A 22,639-nucleotide genomic window follows, 5' to 3' on the forward strand; every position below is an offset into this window, starting at 1 on the left:
GAAAAAGTGTACCGTACATAGATTATCCAGTAAACTAGCTAGGAAATTTATTCTGTCCAGAGGATTCTTAAATAAGTTTCTTATTTAAAGTTTTAACATGGAAGTTCAATTACATATTAGCTAGGATATACAATCTTAGTCTTGCGATTATCCTAGCTGAACTCTTTAATATTTTTCAACCATCATTAGACAATACAGAGAATGGTTGATATTAAAGTAGATTTTCTCTTTTATATACTTATCTTTAAGATAAACTTTTATCTTACACTTTTGTTTGATTAGAGCTATTGTCGGATGTGAGAGAAATAAAATTATTGTAATGACAGCTTTTACAGGAAATATTGACCAAGGGCATTCAATTCGATGTATATTGCTTATTATGAATCATTCATTTTATACCGTACTTTGTCATTCAAATCAACGGCGGTTTAATATTCAAAAAATGATTCATCATTTGCAATGAGCTTGAGATTTTTTAACCGCATCTATACACATCAATGTGTATTTCAGGGGTCACGTTACGACAGTCTAGTGCATAGTTCATAGTCTACTGTGTGGTGAAAAAATAACAGACATGATAAAATTGAGTCACATATTGAACTGTTAGAACAGTTTTAACGGGTGCACAGTTATTCCGAGACCGACTAACCGGTTTTAAGATGATGTTCTCTGGCTATGCCAAAACCAACTTACAAGTTTAGTTGGCAATTTATTCAACCTTCGTTGAAGTCGAAAGTAAGGTCAAAACGAGAAGTTTACTTCTTTTATGCAAGCATCAAGCCATTGCCAAGTTGCCAACCTCGAGTGCAAATACCTTTCTTACCTGAACTATAGTAAAAATCATATTCGTTATTCAGTGTAGGCCTACTCTAATGGCCTCTGCACTCTGCGTGCGCATAAGAAATTTTATCATAGTTTCTTACCTTATATTGCATTACAAAATAAACTTTATATAACCCCGGAAATAGCAATATAAATCCAATGTGCTAGGATTTTGAGAATAAGTGTGATGGATATAATTATAGTGTTTGATATAGTCAGGTTCTACGAGAATCGTAGCATAACCCTAGTCAGTTATCACGTTTATAAACTCAACAATTTATTAATTGAAATGTCAACTTACGGATAAAACCAAGGAAAATAGAATAGGTATTCATTGCATGAAAGCATAAAACTATAATACTTTGAAATACGAATATATGAGAGCGGGACAGATATAATCAAATCTAGAATAAGCTACACACGGTACCGTACGGTTCATACCGTACCATAATGTGCTAAAAAGCGGTAGTTGAAAAAATCGTGCTCTAGAAGGAAACTTTCAATATCAGCGCTACCTGTAAGCCAAAACAAGCAACATACGACATTTGATTCTGCTCTTCACCAGGAGTACAAAGTAATGTTTCTTTTTTTCTATACCGGTACCTAATAATAAATTAAATTCTGTCAATTACACTATCATTTATTGAGAATAGTTTAGTTATAAAATCCTTCTGGAGTATATATAACTAGTGACCCCCTCGGTTGGAGAACTCGCTCATGAACTGTTCGTATTGAAATCTTTGAAACCCGCAACTTTCAATCATACAGAGTTGGTAAAAATTATGGAAACAACAAAATATTTCTTTTGCAAGAATAGTTTGACAGTAGGTTTCATTGGGTATCTTATTTGAAATGAAAAATATTACTCTACTGTCTCTTCATAATTTTTGGTGTATACCGGTACCGTAATGCAATTTGTATAAGAATGTATGATTGAATAGCTAAATCATGTCGAGCCAAATGAAATGATTTACTCAATAATAAATTATTCAAATACCATACCGTTGCTCAAAGCGTGTTAAATTATAGCAATGATTGAATACCTCAAATAACCAATTCAGAGAAGCTCTTTCTATTTTCATTTCTTTATTTGAAAAGAGCTTTCTCTGATTGGTACTCGTGACATTTAATCATATGATTCAAATTTAACAGGCTTTTGTGCAACCGGGACAATGTCTGGAAACCGAGCCACTCTTGAAATTACAAATAAGGCTCAGGGATAAAGATACACTACTCAAAAGAAAATAAGAAAATTTAAGTTAGGTAGTTGATTTTATTTTATTCTAGCCACCCATATGCACTGCACGCATATAAGACACGATAATACTACCATAATACAGTACCTATTATGTAGGCCCCTATAGTAGATTATTGTGAATTATCACATTTGAATGGTCAACAGATGGAAATAAATTGTAAGTTGCATTAAAATTTCCATCTAGGCTGTTTACCCTGTTCTCAATATTTTTGCCGTAGCAGAAGTCTTCGGGGTGATTTACAGAATTTAATTGGGATTTTCGTTTAGTAATAATTATATAAAGTTTTCTTGCCCTCTAAATAAAATTGAACAGGGAATAGCAGATAGTGATGAAATTGCTTTTCTTTTAATATGTTTTGTCCTGCAATACAAGCATTTGCCACTATGTGATTTACACTATTTCAAGGCTAATTAACATTTTTTAATATTTTTTTTATATTTGGGACTCAGTTGTGATTGTGAGACGTTTTCTCATGCTACTATTCTTCCCAAGCAATATTCACAATTATATTACCAGCACTGAATTGAAAGATTTAAAGAAAAAGTATATCTCTCTTATTGTTCTAACTTGGCCTTGAGAGAGACAAAACACCGGTAGCTTGCAATATGCAAGGTACAATTACTTATTAGTTAGGTACTTCTTGAATATTTGGATAATGTAATTTTATCATTATCTCATCATGGAAGTTAATAGAGCTCACATGTTTAAGACTGTATCATTAACGGGTGCATGAGACCATGAAAATCATTCAGTATTTTTCGAGCCGTATTTTATAGAGCTACAGAAGTGAGGCGAACGCAAGCGAGTATAGTGGAGAGTAGATAATTGCAAAATAAAATCATGAATCATGGAAAAAGAGGAAATAAATCATTTTTTATCCAACAAAATATGGAAATATATATGTTAAATATATTATGAAAATAATCATAGGCCTACAGTAGGCCTACTATTATAACAGCAGATAAGAAACTAGTAAAATAATTTTCAGTCAGCAAAATATATGTTAGGTACTAAAACTTGAAATGATGATCGCTGTATCTCTACAAAAAAAATCTTATTCATCAATTTGATAACACATAAACCATAGGAATGATTATCTATATAACCAATACATAAATTTCAATTCAATTGCTAGTTACATTTAGTGTCTATTGTTATCAATGAATAACTTGAAAGAAAGTTGAAATCCGTATCTGCTGCTAAGAGTTTAACGACCTTCAGTAAAAAAATTCAAGGTAAATGGAACAGGTATTAAACACTATCTGCTAAATTCTGTATTTCAGTACCAGTACGATACCGGTACCGTACTCAATTAATTGATAATTATAGAATCCGATCAACGTCACAAAGTATGAATCCATAAATGGATTGTCAGAAATGTTAAGTCGAAAAACGTTGAATTTGTCACGTTCCCTTCAATTTCAAGAGTCTTGATTTAAAATTCAAGTACCTATCAATTTGAAGAATTTCTTTCAAGATTATAAAATCGTCAGGAGCTCTTCAGACTCGATCGATGCTCTACTCAGTTTTCCCACTACTGTTGAAATAATGTTTGAGCTCTTCAGATTGTGGATTAGATGACCGAATTACGGTTATTCAAATTATTGTAAGATTCAAAGATTCAAACATGGAGCTGAACTTTTTCAAGATTGAAGCGATTAAAAATAGGTGGTACCTTACAAATTACTTATATATTTCCTTGGTATGAGTCCAAATCGAAAATTATAGAAATATTATTTTGATTTTGATAATCCGTTATAGTCCGCCAGACTTTGCTATGTGAAACCCACATTTTCTTCTTTCAAAATTATAGTACCTACACTAATAATTAATTATTATAGAAGTCAAATTACTTTCGAAATGAAAATATTTGTCTATAATATTGTGAGAAGCTGTTCTAATTTGTTTTGTATGAAAATAATATAAAAAGGTAGGCCTCTACTAGTTATTTCAATAACAATATATTTTTGAAATATATAGGTAATATAGTAGAAGTAGACTATCAACCTTTAATCAAATTAAACGACGAGAAATCAATTTTGAGTTTAGATATGAATACTTGAAATGCTTCATATGAATTTAGATATGAATACTAGATACTAAATAATATATAATAATGGTGATAATTATCTATATAATACTCAATATTTGATTTTTGAAATTCAAGCAAAGAGCAGCATAATAGGTTATCCTATAATATTAAACGAGCAACTTCTGTTTATTTGTTTAGATGTTTGGATGATTAGATGTTTATATGTTCGTATTTCACCGGATCTTAAAAACGGCTCTAACGATTCTCACGAAATTCAGAACATAGTAGGTTTATAATATAAAGATTCGATTGCACTAGGTCTCATCCCTGGAAAAACTCGCTGAAGGACATTAAAAGGATAATTATTATCCATTCTTGGAAAAACAGCTGATAATAATTATTTCGTCGTCTGTTGATGATGGAAGTGAGTGAGCGAGTTCATGTGTGTGGGAATGTGTCAAAATTATGACTAAGCTGTTAAACTTTTGAATCATTCAATCAGGTACTTAGTGCCGGTTGCAAAAAAACCGGGTTATTTTCAATCCTGATTAATTCCAGTAGATCCATCTTTCTGAAATGGTCTACTCTGATTTGGCTCACGTGAAATTAATCAGGATTACAATTTAACCGGCTTTTGTGCAACCGGGCCTTTGTGACGAAAATTTTTGCATTCCTCTAGGAATTAATCTCAATTTACTGTGATTATATAGAACATTTCTGTATGAACTGTGAATGTTATTATAATTTCTTCTTTCGTAATACATTTTATATGCTTTTGTACTCCAGAGCGAAGCTCGGTACCCGATATTAAATAATTATGTTTCGACCAATAGCAATCTTTTGGCATTTTCTCTGTTAATATTTGTAATTAGAAGTGATAGACATAAATTATAACGAGATTGTTAAGGTGAATCAATAATATATTCTAGTGGAGTATTATAAATAATATGTTTGTCCAATCTTTTGTGTGTGTAATCCTACACACGATATTCATGGATTAAATGGCGACGGATTCACTTTATAAAGGTACCGTGATATTTTATGACAAAAAAGCGAGTTGTTGACTCAGAATAATAGAGGTTAATCTTTATGATAACACATCCTGAGATAGAGTAAGCACCGGAAATGTATAGCTGTATCCTTGATCCTAAAATATATATGTGATTCAGTACTTTCAGTAGATCTACCTATTATAATAGCCTACAGCGGTCAAGATTGATTTATTTTTGAGATGCTTGCTCATTCTCAACCCTTTTCCTCTATCTTTGAGATCTTTGAGTATAGCAGCATATGATTAGGATTGGTATAAACAGACTTATTTGTCTATGAAACCAATTTCAACTACCTACTGTTTTACATCAATGAATATTACACTACGGTAGCACAATCTTTATTGCATCATAAATATTCACTTTTATGAACATAACTCCACCGATATACTACTTATTCAATTTTTAATTCTGTTTCACTCTTTTTTTATAGCAATGTTTATAGTTTATTAGTACCGTTATAGATTTTATTTAGTATGGACATTCATGATAGTAAGGCCTCCTCGAGTAATAATTGTCTGCCACTTTATTGGCGTAGATTGATGTTTGACATTGGGGCAGCCTCTCATTCATGATTCAACTCACTTTCTTTGTCACTCTTGCCTTTTTGGATTGATATAGTGATACAATATGATTAGTATAGGGGCGAATTATTGGTACATCACAAAATCCTTTGTTTTGGAATAACTACGGTATGACATTGAAAATAAAATAGTCAATCTTTGTCAAACCTCTCAAAATTCACATCCTGCTACCAACACAATAATAGATCTGGAATTTATATATTGAAATGAACCACTGTAATAGCTACTCTTGCAAAACGGGCAGAACATCTGTCAGATTCAGAGAGCACACGAAGAGGGAAGAGCTATCATTTTATTGAATACCAATTCCACTTTTCTAGGACACACTATTATTCCCACTGAACTGACTTTGAAAAATTACAATAATATGTATTAGAACAGTTTTGAATTTGAAGAGATAGACTAAAAGATTTAACCAAACAATATTTTACTAGATAAAGAAAATATAAAAAACAGAATTATGATCTTGAATCATTTCTTCACCTATGACTATGCCAGCTCTTCCATAACCCTCTATCATTTCAATTTTTTGAATTTGAATTTTTCATAATCTTCAATGATGAATGTTTCATTTTATGACTTATGGCATATATCAACAAGATGCAATTATTGTCGTGCCTTGAAACTAATCAGTTAATTAGTTCTAACACTAATTGTCACTGATTAACTTTGTTTATCAGCGAAAATAAAATGGATGAACAACAGAAAGAAAGATCTAAGAGAAACTGATGATGATTATCCTGCATTAAAAACCAGGCTTTGTTGTAAATAAATTCCCGACTGATTTTAATTCTCTTCAAACTGTCTTGATGCTGACATTTTAGTTTTAACCTTCTAGAAGATAACCTATTTTTAAAAAGTTATAAGTGGAAAAAAGAAATATTTCCCATCATTAGCTAATCGAGCGATTCTAATACATTGTTTCTGACCTGAAGTGATTAAAAACCTTTGTATTTTTTTTCATTTGACTTCATCAATCCTACTTCCATTGAATTTCCTTATTTAAAAACTAGGGTTCAACAAATTAAATTTTGTGAGAATTTCAATGGGCCGTCTATAGAATAATTGAGACTTTTGGTACAAATAGCTGTTTATATTATTTTAATCAAGAATGTCAAAAATATGTAATATTGTTGGCTCAAATTAGTTTTCATATCAACTGAATCATTATAGAGTTAATACATTATTCTCAAATAATCAATTGTAACAAATAAGATTTATTATATTTTTTCTCCTTTTATATCACTGGATTCTACTCTTCTGATTAGATATCTTTATTCTCAAAACAAACAAATTCATACATTTGTTATTTTGGAGCAAAAAAATAAAAGATGAAAAAATAAAGCCTTTTTTTAGGGAAAAAAATAAAAGATGAAGTAAACAAGTTATCTTCTCATAGCAAACTAAATAAATTCAGCTTCAACCATGTCAATTTTGTGTCGATCTTGTTGTAAATTGATAGTTCCAGAAACTGATAATCTGAATTAAGTAGATTACAGAAACTCTATATATAGGCTCAATCAGAATACAGAAGTGTTATGTATAGGCTCATTATCCAATTTGATTGGTATTTTCCTTCTTGCATTGAGTTAATTTGATTAATTAACTTGAGTAAATTTTATTTTCTAGAACTGAGTGGAAGTTGGTGAGTTTACAACTGATATTATTTTTCCAATGATTACATTCACGTCCTTTTCTTCTATTTTGGAGCTCTCATAATAATATGAAAGCTATTTCAATCACATCATAGTAAATTATTGTTCTATTGCTTCATAATAATTTCATTGTTAGATAACTTCATTAATGTATTGTTCTGTCTAAAAATAGTATCCATCCTAGTCGAAAATGATTTGTTTCTCGTTTGAATTCTTATCAATATGAGCAATCAGCACCAAGGCATAAGTTAATTACTTTTGATGCACACAGGGAAAAAGCAAGGAATTGAATTAGTGCTTGCCTTAATTTAAGCTTGTATCATGATTATTAACGAAAATTGTTGTTATGCAATTGAAAAGATTATTTTTAATTGATAATAGACTTGAAACTTTCCACCTGTGAGACCAATTATATCAACCCAATTTGTATTCAAATACTTAGTTTTCCTTGTGAACTACTGTATTACATTTTGAATTCGTTTTGAGATAGAAAACTAGCTAATTATATTTTGATGTTGAAGATTTTTTTTCTTCAACCAGTATATCATTTTTAAATGTGCATTCTGAACTGCTATTGAGATAGCCAGGCTAGGCCTTTTATCATTTATTGCTCCCACAAAAACATTCTCTAGTCGAAAATTTACTGTCGAAAGATAATAGAGAAATAAATATAAGAGGTGATTGGATGAAATTGATTTATCGATGGCAATAAAAATAATTTATTGGGAAATCATTACGTTTGTAATATATTATGCATGTTCATTAGCCTATATATGGTAAATACTATTATTTTTATCATTCTACATGAACTCTATTTCTATCTGTTTCCATTGTTTGAACAGGTATAGGACTTTCAAGTTGAGCTATTTCAAATCAACTGAATTAATTTATATCTTTACAAAATGTTAGATATTATTTTATAAGTTTAAAACGCTTTTATTAAATGATTATTATATTGCTCTGTGCTGATTGATTTACTATCCGATACGTACTGAAACACACAGTCAAATGCACTGACATCAGTCTTTAATACTCTACCGCTATATAGAATGACGGTTTATTTTATAATTTTACACTTGACGACTTGACGCTCCAACTTTAGGAACTATGTGTTATGAGCAAATGTATAATTGTAGTTTAATTCAGTATTATTTTTTCCTTTATTCATTATGCATTATTCTCTATTAATTCTGAATGAAACTGCGGCTCAAGCAGAAGAATAAATCACTCAAAATGTCATCTATTATACTGCATGAGATTTGGCAAATCCGTTTCTGTACAGTAAAGCTATCCTCTAAAGCCCTGCACACACATATATCGATTTTTGGTCGTGCGGTATTTTGCCGTCCTTATAAATTATATTAGATTGAACAGATGATTTCAAACAGATTATGTTTGTCAAGCTCTGTTTAATCTGATAGGATTCATAAGGTCGGAAAAATATCGTACTAACAAAAATCGATGTGTGTGTGCGGGGCTTAATCTGTTCCCACTTCCCAGCCAATCCAACATATATATTATTAGGTTCTCATTTTGACATTTTCATATCAAAATATTGTTTTTAAGTTGTATGAAAGATCAATAGAATATTTCATACTGTAGGACTGTAGGTCGATCATAATAAGAATCTAATATTGTAAAAAATAGAAGATATAGCCTACCGGTATGGTACTCGCCAAAGTTAATTTTTGTCTTTCAGGACTCAGTTGTTCCATTAAAATAATGAGACATTGGCAAGAGTCCATGCACCTTTTTAATAAATATTTATTATTTCATAAAATATTCTGCTATGGATTACACTATACAGTATAACCCCCATAAGATTCAATTTGAAAATAACTTGAAACATTGTTGATGAAGCTTATTTTTATTCAAGGTAAGCAGCACTTTTTTGTACAGTAACATGAGCAATAAAGTAACTATTTTTTCTCAGATTTTTATTTTCATATTTTTTGTTCAATTAACTAATATTTTCGATTTTCATGCCGTATTATCGCAAACCAAGAATATAGAATAAATAAGAATAAGACAGGCTTAAATCTTTGCTTATAAAAAAATCATTTATAAGCTGACGTTAACTAACAGTTTGGCAGTTATTTGAATAAAAGACCAAACAAGTTCACTACAGAAAGAGGAGCTAGTATTGAACAAAACTATTACGTAATTTTCATTTTACTCAATTTTTGTTTGAAATTCTACAATTTTGAATAGTTTTGCCACATTACGTTATATAAAATGATACATAATTCATGTTTAGGCCTCTTCAAGAAAAAAAATTGAAGATTTATAGTTTGAATTGAGGAGGAACATGAGGATTTATAGAATTTTTTCTGCGTAAATCATATACGGTCTACCGTAAATAATTTAAGTTTTTTGTAGATAGGTAATTTTTACCTTAACTTATCATCCATTCAAATGTTCTTTTAGCCATCTACTCAGATCTGTGCCTATTTCACAAAGAAATTATTAAATTTTCAATAAACCAAATTCACTAAACAAGAATGACTATAACAAAAGCCGAATATGGATTTGAAATTTGGCGCCAATTTTCTTTTTCTCTGTAGTGCAGTGCGCATGATTACATAACAGCTGATGCACACTTGAAATCTACCAGCTGATGATGGTTACGTTGCTATTGTTGTCTGTAGTCTGCTGCTGTTCTGCTAGATGTTTCAACTTTCAAGTTGGAGCTTTTTAGTTTTTTGTTTATTTCTTTGTTGGATCACGTTAGGGTTAGTGCTAAGAGTGATTCGTAGGGATAGTCTAAATAATTTCTGCAAAGCTACTTTTTGTTTGAAACTAATCAACGTATTTTAAATTAATACAGCATGGCATTCATATAAATTTGTAAATAGTAAACCTAACCCAATATGCTTTTGAGCCGCCATCGGTAGCTAGTTTATGGTTTTACTTCTTCCTAATGCATCTCAAGTGCTCTTTATTTATGATCTCGATTAGATAACACAAAAATCCATATGTCATCAGGACAGTACATGCTACTGGTAAGTAGATAAATAGATTGCACAACTGCTTTATGCTTACAAAGTACGGTATCAAAGTTACTAGTATTGTGTTGAAATTTTAAAAATTATCAGCTAAAACTTTATTATTGCATTTGGCTAATAATTACATCTATACAATAAGCTGTTATTGGGTTTATGCTAATAATTTTGTTGAGAGCATTTCAATTCTGAGTTGTAAATGTCTCCAGAATCAAATTTCTGACAAAACAAGTTCATTACGGTAGATCTATTCATCATTCCGTATGCGCACTTTCTTGTGTTGAATTCACCAATATATATTCTATTTCCAAAATTTTGGAAATTAAATTTCCAAAATTGGAATGTATTTTGCAATTCTTATTTGAATTTTTGAAACGAATCTATACTGAATTCTCATTTGATGTTGATTAGTAATCAACTCGCGGGCTTGAAGTTACATCCATCAAATAGATCCAATTTATAATATCTTATACTTATATATTTCTTTGCAATGGTGTAATAAAAATAAATTATTAAACTCTTACAAAATACTAGTTAGTAAGTATCAATAACCCCCTAGCTATAGCCTATACTTAGTGAGTATTGTTAATTTTTGGTGTTTCTCATTGTCTAGCTTAAATTACGGGAACATTACCCTCCTCTGTTCTTATATGACTACAAATACACCAACCATAGTGAACTACCAACAATGTAGGCCTACTTCTAGGACAATTTATGTGCTTTTGTTTTTATTTTTCACATATTTTAGCCAGTAAAAAGCTTTCAAGTGTAAAATATTCATCACTTATCTCATTTTCAAATGATGGTTAAAATACAACATAATACTGTAAATGATAAATGATTTTATTGCCTTTAAACCATCAAATACAGCAATTGGTTCGTAAAAGTTTACAAGGTACTAAAATTGGTTTTTAATAAATATAGAGTTCAGTCTATCAAAATACAGAAATATCACAGTAAGATTCAGGTACTTTTGTAAAACACATTGATAGTCCTTTCAGGAATACTGAAAAACTCATTCATTTCATATATAGGAGTTTGTATCAGAAAATTATAAGTGCCCCGGAGAAACTCCTTGGTTGGTAGAGACGTAGAGACCTAGCTGCTGCCGGAAGCCTGTTGAAAAGTCTGGCATTTAGGTTGCTAGGGCTATTCCTCACTCTGCTCAGCCTTGTGAATGGAACGTCGACCTGTTACCTGCCCCTGGTGTCATTACGGCCTCGCATATTGGTTGATTGCAAGAGTTTTAAAACGTCAGAAGTTCAGTTTGACATCACAATTTACTGTATATATTTTGTACAGTATAGTGTATACTTTATAAAATAATACTGCATACTGTACCGTATACTCAATTTGGGTATAATCCTTCAACATAAGTTGAAGAGAAGTTATGCAACCGATCCATGATGAGAATAAAAGACATTAATCCGCGATTTAAAACTCATTTTTTTACTAATTACAAAAAAAATTGAAATTACAAAAAAACTCATTCAATTATAATACTAACAAATTAGTCTTTCAGGAAAATTGATCCATCCCTGTATAAGGGTCATGTAGGCCTAATCAAGTGATGTGTATTGTATCTTTTGTGAGATAGATTTAAAATGTTTATGTTTGTGCGATAAATTCCCAATTTTGTTCAATTTCAAAATTAATTAAAATACTATGTTTAATTTTTCCTTTCATTTAAATTAATTTATAATGCGCCTGAATAAGTAAAGCCATTGATCCTAATTCTAATTAGTTATTTTAGATGAAATGCTTGAGAAAGAAATAATCTGCTCTGTATTGAGAATACTTGAAGATTTTTGAATAGTTGATAATTTTACAGAGACAAGCTGTTACACAGTCAGTAATTATGATTGATGTTGTATGATGTGTTGTTTAAAGAGTCTTATCGGGTTGCGTAATAATTTCGAGCGATTAACCAACAGTCTCAAATACAATATTGATTAATGAATTCCAATCGGCTCTACCATTAACTTTGAACATTTAACTAGGATATTTACAGTGCATCGATTCACAGATTTTTCATTTTTGCTTATTATTGAATAGAACGGATGCAGTTTCAATAAAAGAATTTATCAACAAAAACGAGTGACTTGATTTTTGATAAATGATGAATTAATTAGTTACATTATTTAAAGTTGAAATAATTACCATTAATGAAAAAAAATCAGTCTCCACTTCGTGTTAAATTAAAAAAAAATCAACATCTTATCATAATAATTTTTTTAATTGCTTTCTGCATGTGTCATTCAAACTCTGACATTACCCATCAAGGATTTATTAGCTCATTCAAATTTTGAAAATGAAATTTAATTGCCCAAAAATAGAACATTTTCAATTCCTAAACAAAATATACTAATTGATAGAAATATTTTGCCGGATGAGAATCCACAAGATCTCAGAACCTGCATATTTTAGCCTGGCTCGAAATCGCTCCTAAAAACAGAAAATTTTGTGCAAAACTGCAAATGAACACTACATAGACATAGGCTAACTAAAACCGGAAGTGCTGGTGGAGAGACTGAGGGCCAAGCCACATGGAGCGTTTTTACATTGGTGGCGGACGAGTCGGGAGGGCAGGAAGCTCTCAGATTGGCTGATTATCAGCTGATTCCCGAGCGCCAAACCAATCAGCTGATAATCAGCCAATCGGAGAGTTTCCAGGCCTGTCGACATGTTCGCCGCCAGTGCAAAAACGCTTCATGTGGCTTGGCCCTAAATGTCTTTACACACTTAGCCATGCTACGATAAAATGCGTCTTCGGAAGATCTAGCCGTTCCATCTCCCAATATTGAAAGCTACGCTACGCTGTTGTGAACGGGACAGATTCATAGCTTGGATTTAATATTGCGACATAGGACAGCTATGTCTTCCGAAGACGTTTATTAAGCTTAGTGTGTGAAGACCTGCACAAAACAACATAACAAACTACATAAATATGTGTGATAACTGTATCAGCAAGCAACAACGAATCATAATTAAAAAAGTATAAAGCATAATAATAACAGTAAAATAATCAACAGTCTCTGACAAAATAATCAATAAATACGAAGTTAATGGATCTTTTCTGTTCAAATTTAAATTAATTAATTATATGTTTAGAAAGCGTACATTACAATAAATCCCCCTGAAAATTACTCACTCAATATGGAACAAGTCCGTGCTTACAGGAGTCAATACACTAGAAAAAGTTGTAAAGGACAATTTTATTTCAGTAATCGATTATTAAAAAAAATTAATAACTTCTTTAAAACTATGTCCATAATTAATTCCACCAGTTTCTGAAATTTGCATATCTTGTGATATATTTAATCTTTTGGCAAAATTCCCTGTCCTTATATTGACTTTTCCATCTCATTTGTTGACCTGTTTCTTATTGGCTTGAATCCAACCATAGGATATTTGTATGTTTTCTCCATGGCCCCAGACTCGGGCTTATTATTCTGAACAATTATTGTCAATCTTATGAACTATCCGGGTTGGTGTAGTGGTTGGAGCGTAACAATCCTGCTAGCACCGCCTGGTTCGTGGGTTCGAATCCCGTGGATGACATGGACGTTTGATCATCTCATCAATTCACCCACGCACTATCCATTACCCACGCACAAGCAAAAAGCTCATGTGGGCTATCATCTGCAAAAAAAATTACATCACAATTCTTAGCTTATTCCTCGTCTTTATTACAGATAAAGCAATTATTCAAGTTAATGTAACTTGGGCAATTGCTCATTTTCTGGAATCAAATCTTTTTTGTAATTTTTCTTCATAGACAAGAATAGTCCTCGTTGGTGAAAACTAGGCCTTGTATTTAATCTAATTTCTCTTGAATATACTTGAATTTCCAAACTAAGTAGCCTATACTCGTGAGTTGAATAATACAAAAATGTCTGTACAAATTTGGGAATCAAACTCCGTACTGTAGCTGCAGTTAGGTGCCCAAACCGTGGGTAGCTATTCTTGTAATACCGTTTTGAACTACTACATATTATAGATCGTCATCAATATAGTTAGTTTAATATTGTTCTCCTCAATATTTTGTATCACCGATTTAAACAGACAAATTGCGGTTAGTTGAGCATGAAATTGAGAGACCTTCCATACTGTAGTCATTGTTAATTTCATTGTCACTGTGTCAAGGTCATTGATGTTGATGCTGTTGCTTGTCTTCAGAGAGGCCTAAATTATTTGTCTTCCAGTTATAACGACAATAATTTCAATCTGTATTGTTACTGCTTTCTTGACACCGAAAACAAGAGTACATCGTATACTCCTTAAGACTCTTTTATCAACCACCTCTTTATACGGTATAATACAGTTATTATTTTGAATTTTGTCATTGTCATCCTTCACTTCCTTGTTTTCTTTTCTCATACTCATTGTTTTTCTTTTTATCTTTCCTATTTTTTGTGGTTTGATTTTTAAAATAAATGATCAACATTCAATAAATGTTCTAATATTCAAAACATCAGCTTCCACGTTCCTTCTCCATCCTACGTCTCCCTCTTCTAATAAACAATCTTTCTCCTATTAAGTAAAATCATTGAATAAGAAAAATAAATGAGGGATGATAATAAAAATAGAATAAAATAGACTGATAATAGTAATAAAAATAGAGAGATTAGTACCTTTGTATTCTCTAAGGCAAAACTAAATCAGAGAAGAGAATCAAAATAAAATTCTATTCAATTCAAATGTATTCCATTAGACCTTATTTTTTTAACTCATCAATTCCTATCACTCCTCTTTGACTTCAGTGGCTGTTTTTTGGTTGTTATCATACAATATTAATTATTCAGGTGTTGGATACAGTTGGATAATATCAGTCTTCTTTGTACTATTTAATTTCTCCTCTCTCTTTCACTCGCTTCACGAAAATCAATTTAACCCTTCAAAAACGTTTCTCCCTCACTTCATCATTTTTCTTCATGACTGGTCTATATTATTATTGAATGTATTTCCGTCTTTCGGAGGAGACGATAAACCGTCGGTCCCGACTACCTAAAAAGTAGTAGTCTCCCATCATCATCCCTCTCACTCATTACCCACGCACAAGCCTAAGAGCTTTTGTGAGCATCACCCTCAGTATTATATTATTATTATTATTAATGTGTTTCGATGATATTTTTCTTCTACCTCTCACCCCTCTCCCACTAATTCATCCTCATCTGTATCCTTCTCCATATCGTTCATCCTGCAATACCATGTAATTTACAATAATGTCATCACTTGTAGTGTTGATATTGAAAGAGGCCATCACTGTCTTCAATAAGCTCTCATCATTATCAATGACCGTATCGAATTGGCGCCAATGACTCTCCCCCCACACTTCCCCCTCCCCCCGACCATTCACCCCTCCCCCCACATCCCATTTCATTTGTCGTCCTTCCTACTTCCCTGTAGTGTAGATTCACTTCAAACCATCAGCATTCCTTATAGATTCCCATTCAACAAATGCTGACAGTTCAAAGTGAATCTCACTATATCACCCTCTCTGTTTTCCGATTCGCGCGCGATCCACCGGATATTAGGCCACTACTCTACTTGTCCATTATCTTGGCAACAACATTAGACGACTTTACAAATCCTTTTATTCCGTTCTATTCTATTATTCTAGTTTCTTATTTCTCTACTCTCTTCTTTTTTTCCTCTATCCTCATCACCTTCATATTCTTCATCTCCTATTCATCTTCTAATTCCTCATTTTCTTGTAATTTCCCATTATCGTCTCTTTAAATCTCCAATCAATATTATATTTCTCATCTTCTTTATTGCCCTATTTTTTCTTAATTTGTCTCTTTCCTCTTTCTAATTTTAATTCAATCATCTTCCCCTTCATCATGACTTTTTCTTCTTCTTCCCCTTCACAGTATCGTCTTCAGTTGTTCACGTTTTCTATCCATAACCAAATATCATTCTCATTTTGTATCTTCTCTATCCTAGGTTTTAAATAAAGGCAGCAAATCAATCAATCAATCCACCTCCATATTGTTCTCTCAGTCTGTATCCTGTTGTTTTCTATATTCTTCTCCTTATTTTTCTCTCTTCTTGTCTTGTTCGGTCATCTTATTCCGAATCTTATCCCTCTCTTCCTCTTCCTTGCTAGAGATTCTTTTCATCTCATTTTCTCCTTTTATCTTCCTATTATTCCTCGCTCCTCCTCTTTCTCATCCTCCTCTTCCACCTCCACCTCTACTTCCTCTTCCTTGCTAGAGATTCTTTTCATCTCATTTCCTCCTTTTATCTTCCTATTCTTCCTCCTCATCCTCCTTCACCAACGCTTCCTTCACTTGGCATTGTCGAAGGTTGTCCTTGAAAACTCATCCAATAAATCAGTTCAATTACGATTTTTGATAATAGTTTTGCTGATGACAATACTGTTCTGATCGATTCATCTATTGTGGCCGGATAACCTCCGGTTGGCCAACGGCATAACCTCCGGTTTTGTTTCCTTTGGGCTTTGGCGGTGGGAGGGACGGACAGGGTCTGGTTAACTGGTGTCGGCCACATTTCGGCTTCGTGGGTCACTTGGTTGGGTGTTCAGTATGGATGGGTATCACTTCATCTTCGGTCAGCCCTGGTCTCACAATTCCAGGTGTAGTTCAGTAAGTAAAACTCGATCAACCGTATTTTATTTCTTCAAAAACGTCAATTTATTGATCTTTTCCAGAAAGTTTATCCTTGATATTGAGTGTTTGCTTCTTGTAAAAAGTCCAAATTAATTCAATATTTTCTTTTTTTCATGATTTTCAAAACCGAATACAGTATCCCATTTCCATTCTCATTCAATCTCACAAAATCTCAATTTCAAGAGTTGGCCCAACTAATTTGTGGAAAGCAGGCCTAATGTATTCAGAGGTCATCAATCCGCTCCAAGTTAGTAAAAATCGTCAGTTTTTTGTTTTGTAATTCTTCAATTTTTCTGACGAAATGTTCCAGATTAATTTTTTGCAATTTTGGCTTTATTAATCTTTAATAATCTTCGTGTTTTGATTACAATTTATAATTTCAGTATCTTTCTAAATAAGCTAATATTTTTGATGTTTTTCTTTTTGTTTACAAAATCTTTTCTTTTCACTTGTTCTCACGCAAATCTGTTTCATCAACGCGTAGGCCTATTCAAATTATTTGTTCATAATTTTCATGTTCATCTTAATGATCTCCAATAGGTTTCAAAATCATGGAGGTTTATATAATAAATTTGTAACACTTGAGGTGATGATGCAAATAATGAGCCCAAATTTTTTTTATGATATTATGAAATATTTTTGAGAGTTAACAAAATTATGGGTTTTTGTAGATAGCGATATTAATGCAAAGTTCATAGAAAATAGTTGGGTTCAGTAATTAAAGATGAGCATGCATGTGTTTTTCCGGCTCTCTTTTCCACGGTTCTGACTATTTTTAATTTTCTGTCTTTAGTTTTCTTAAATGCTACCATTTTTCAAATGTTCTAAAATCTTATTTGAATTGACTTTAATGTTTCACGTTTATCACTCTTGTTTGATGCAGCAATAGATGAGATAGATGTCATGTAATATAATCTAGTAATACATTACAAAAGATGTAGGTCACGCTAAAATAGAAAGACAATAAAGTGCTACTGGACAAAATAAAGCTTTTTGTAGGTGATTGTACTCTAAAAGCAAGGTACATAGGTACCAGCAAGAAGTGTAAACAGTTTACTTTCATGATAACATACTTCAGCCTAGAACATCAAAACTGTCAACTTTCCTTTTTAGCAGTCTGCTAAAAATTCCAACTTGAAAGAAATGCTAATCTAGCAAAATAGAAACAGGAAAAATTTGCAATATTTTCTTGTCAGTTTTCATAACATATCTTATTACGTTGTGTTCAATTAACACTAGTCAACTTCATTTAGATTTTTTGATAGTTTTCCTCTCATAAATGATTTCTCTTTAAATTTTTAATTACCGTACCGAACCGACGGTTCGAATTATCTAGTTGTTGAACAAGTGAGCTGAAGTGAGTATTACAAGGTCCTCAACTATGGTACAGTCCCACAAAATGTTACTAATTCTTTTCTTAATTAACTTATTTTCTTACTTTTTTTCAATACTTCTAGATTGCAATGAATACTAATTCAGTTTCTATTATTAATCAGCCTTAAATGCTTCACAAAATGCGTGTATTTGAAAAAAATCTGAATACTATTTAATTTTTTTAATCCTCTACGCTCTATAGTATACTTCTAGATTAGTAGAGTGAGCAACATTTGAAAGTTTTCTGCAACAAAATTGCTCCTTACATCTTTCTGTTACATCTGGAATACATACTTATAAACTTATCTCAATTTTCGAACGCCTCTCATCTAACATCTCTTTGTTATCTAGAATGAATATTTTTGTTAATTATTATTGTATTGATTGCCTCACGAAGAATCTCAGTTGTTTCAGTCTTCTCATAATAATGAGACACTGTCTCTATTTTAGTTCAAGATATACAGTATTTAATTATCTTCCTAAATCGAATCACTTTTTAAAAGCGTTTTACTCTTAATAGACTTTTGATTCTATGTTTGTTCTAAAGATATACTTGATAAATATAGATAACATTATTATTATTTACTATAGATGTTCTATACTTATGATGAGCATTATCCTTGCTCCAAAAACGTTATTGGTTCTTTATTGTTCAGCTGTTCAATATTTAATTGTCTGAGCCACTCTACCTTATTCTATGGCGTTGAAGTTACAAAAAAGACAATTCTCTTATCTTTTGCACTAATGAAAAACCCTGCACCAGCCGTAAATAATGTCTTCAATTATCTTTTGCGGTGAAGATAAGTTTGCAGTTTTTTGTGAGTGCTTTTTTCTAGTGAAAAGCTGTTCCAAGTTAACAAATGATTGTCCTATAAGGTGATTTTTTTCAAAGTGGTTTGACTAATGAAAAAATTGTATTTTTTAAAGTGGGTAAGATGTTCTGTAAAAATTAAATTAGTATAGAATCTATTTTTTAAACTTTAATCCTGTATCAAGTTGAAGTGAGAATTTTATGAGAAAATTCACCTTCAAGGGTGAGTTATGAATATTTCATTTCATTCATTCAGCAAAGATTAAAACACATAATCATAAAATGTTTGGAAATGGAAAAACAGGCTTTTAGCAAAGTTAGTAGACAGTCTACTAACGTTGGGCTTATAGACCTTACTATTCCATTGCCATTATAACAGGTAAAATGTATGTAATGCACAGGTAATGTGGTAAAAAAACTGTTGAAGAACAACTCATTCATGACAAATACTTTTAAAATGTATTTTATAATTGACATTGAATCTGAAGTTTTAAAAACTATTAAACAACTAGACAGTAGAAGATTGAAGGTATCAGAAAAGCTTTCTTTTTTGACTGATTGATTAGTTTCGAGTATTGATTGGATTCGAGTTCCAGTAGAATAAGCATGGTGCTAGCTAGAAGCCAGTGGGACTAGTGAATCAAAGCAATTCTTGAAAGGCTTCATCTACTGAGTTTAGTTGGTTCAGGTTCAATATTGAATCGTAGTTCCTGTCCAGTTAATAACGATGACCTAATTGAAAGAAAACTTGGAAATTTTGTGTGATTATAGTCAACTGAATTCAAAATACTGCCTTTAAAATTTATCTGCATTAAGAAATAGTCGACAACTAAAGGCAGTGTGAACGTAATTCAATATGCAGAATAAATCTTTATTCCTAATTTATCAAACACTTTGCTCCTAGGCTCTAATTATATCAATGCTATATCAAGCAAACAATTTTCACTCTTTCACGAGATTTTATTGCACTAAACCACGAAATGGCGGATTACTGACAATGAATTATGGATTAAGGTTTACGGTATTGATATTTTAGAAAGTATTTGGAGTCTATTGGGGAATTGAATACCACTATTATAGTATTGGGTTCCCATGCTTTTGACCCGTACTTGAAGAGAAAATAATAGTTCAAATGCGATCAGTTTTCTTGAAATCCTGATACCAACAAATTTTTGAGGGTATGGATTTTAGTACTATGATGAATTTATGTGGTGGAGACATCATTGACTATCAATAAATGCTACTGGAAAGGCGAGACCATTAGGCGTTTTTTAGGCGAATCTAATTGGCTGATTCCGAACGCCAACCTAAACAGTCAATCGGAGACCTTCCTTCCCTGCCGACTCGTCTCATAAAACGCCTAGTGTGGTCTCGTCCTTGGGTGTATGAATTAGAGTATCAATTTGGGGACTGGTCCACATCTACTAAATTGGTTACCAATAAAATGTTACGTTAATTTATTTATTCATCAATGATAAAAACATGATAGAATGATGTTAATGAATATAGATGATGAATATAATGATGTTATTGAATATAGAATGATTGGAAATGAAAAAACAGGATTATAACACTAGGTGCGGATCCAGAACTCTGACCTGTGGAGGGGGGGATGATTGGGTGGTCGTTCGAGGGGAGTCGAATCCCCCACCCCGTTCGACTCTCCCCCACCTGGAAATTTGTTGAAGTTTTCAATCAAAAGCAGCATTTGAGAGCTTTAATTTTTAATATTTATTAGATTTTTGGATTTGTTCATTCAAATTCCAAGGTCATGATACTTGTTTCTGCACCCTCAATATTATTTCAAACATCATTTGTTTGAAGTGGCGACTGGATCCGCGCCTGTATAATGCTTACTATTTCATTCCCGAATTATGATTGAAAATTAGTTAAAAAGGTTATGTTTCGTATGCACTTTAAAATACAGATATTTTTTTAATGACAAGAAACTTGTGTGAATTTTGAAAGGTGAATTTAAGTATTAATGTATTGTGTGTTTGCAGCCCACAATGGACTACATGGAGGAGAATAACGATGGAGACAAGCAGAGCAAACAGATAAACAGCCAGCAGCAACAGCAGCAGCAGAGACCACCAACAGAAACGACCAATCTGGCGCGCTATGGCCCCTCGCGTCAGACCTACTTCAAGGAGGCGCGCGTCTCTATACCCGACACCGAATCGGTCAGCTACCAACTAAAACCACAACTTCAATTAAAACACTAGATGCTGTCACAACCAAAAAATTATATAAAAAACACTAGAAGTTGTCACAACCAGAAATTTATTAAAATAACTAGATACTGGTTTCGGTTTTATACCACATTAACAAATCATTTTCGGACTCATATAAGAATTCTATCCATTATTCTTATGAGGTAGATAGAATTTTCCCGTAAGGTAGATTCCTCCTGGAACACTCTAGCTACTAACTGCAATTGAAAAATAGTAGAAACACACACATCACTATCGATGACAAGTACAAATTTAGTCAAACGTGCGTGGTGTGTAAAGCCATTGCCGTCTCTATACAGACTGTATAGAGACGGCAATGGTAAAGCCCACATCGATTTTTGGACGTACATATGTTAGCCGTCCTTATAAATTCTACAAGATTGACTGGGATTTTACAAACACATGATACACATCATATGTTTGCCAAATTGTGTTCAATCTAATAGAATTTGAAAGGACGCCAAAAAATCGTACATTCAATAAGTATCGTATTGTATGTAACTCAAGTTACATTAAACATTATGAACCATTGGGAATAATACAATAATTACAAGTACTTGATCACTGATTTACATTCAATAATTGCAGAGAATACAAGTAACAGATGTAAGATGCAAAGTAATAGCTAAGTTGGTGCTACCAGCTAGAATTGCCTTCAAGAAAGCACACGGGGCCACTAATGAGAGTAATGAAGCGGAATCAGAGGACAATCATGTATACTAGTCGAGTTTAGAGGATGCAACTTTTTGGAACAATAGCCCAGTGCACAGGTAGCGCGGCCCCGTCTCCTTTCTTTTACCCGAAAATTTGTCTGAATTTTCAAAAAAGTGAAAGAAAAAAATTCTTTGTGAATTGAGTAATTGTAATTGTGAAATGAATGAGATAATATTGAATGAATTTACTTTCTATGGTATAAAACACTTATTGTTTCAAGTGGAGTTTGCCAGACTATTTCAAGTAAGTGTGCGAGAATTTTTGCGTTAATTAGAACAATCTCTCTCTCCCTCCTTCTCTGTCTTGTTAGACGTTTATAAAAGGATAAACTTGAAGTTGCAGAGTGGTAGGCCTGTTAAAATTGAATCTGATTCTCAAGTACCTGTCACATAGATAAGATTAGCCTATTAGAAATTCAATTACATTCGTTGATGAATAGTACAGTGTTATAGATTATATAACTGTACT

At 32.2% G+C, this 22,639-nt stretch overlaps 1 protein-coding gene across 9 annotated transcripts in view; it reads left to right on the forward strand.

The window, feature by feature from the left end:
* The window catches only part of LOC111046774 (protein Malvolio), a 45,991-nt gene that overhangs the window by 2,032 nt on the left and 21,320 nt on the right, over positions 1 to 22,639 (forward strand). For 2 of the 9 annotated variants that reach the window (XR_005570337.1, XM_039419407.1), the window contains exons 1-2: positions 10,018 to 10,133; positions 21,227 to 21,406. Coding sequence is in view for 5 of the 9 variants with exons in the window: in XM_039419407.1 (XP_039275341.1) it covers positions 21,233 to 21,406 (174 nt within the window). In the remaining 4 variants the exon portion in view is untranslated. Of the gene's footprint in view, positions 1 to 10,017; positions 10,404 to 16,939; positions 17,015 to 19,313; positions 19,447 to 21,226; positions 21,407 to 22,639 lie in introns of those variants that run through there. The other 7 variants (XR_005570335.1, XM_039419404.1, XR_005570334.1 and 4 more) reach the window with 4 other exon arrangements.

This window comes from Nilaparvata lugens, chromosome 1 (genome assembly GCF_014356525.2).
Source record: "Nilaparvata lugens isolate BPH chromosome 1, ASM1435652v1, whole genome shotgun sequence".
NCBI lineage: Eukaryota > Metazoa > Arthropoda > Insecta > Hemiptera > Delphacidae > Nilaparvata > Nilaparvata lugens.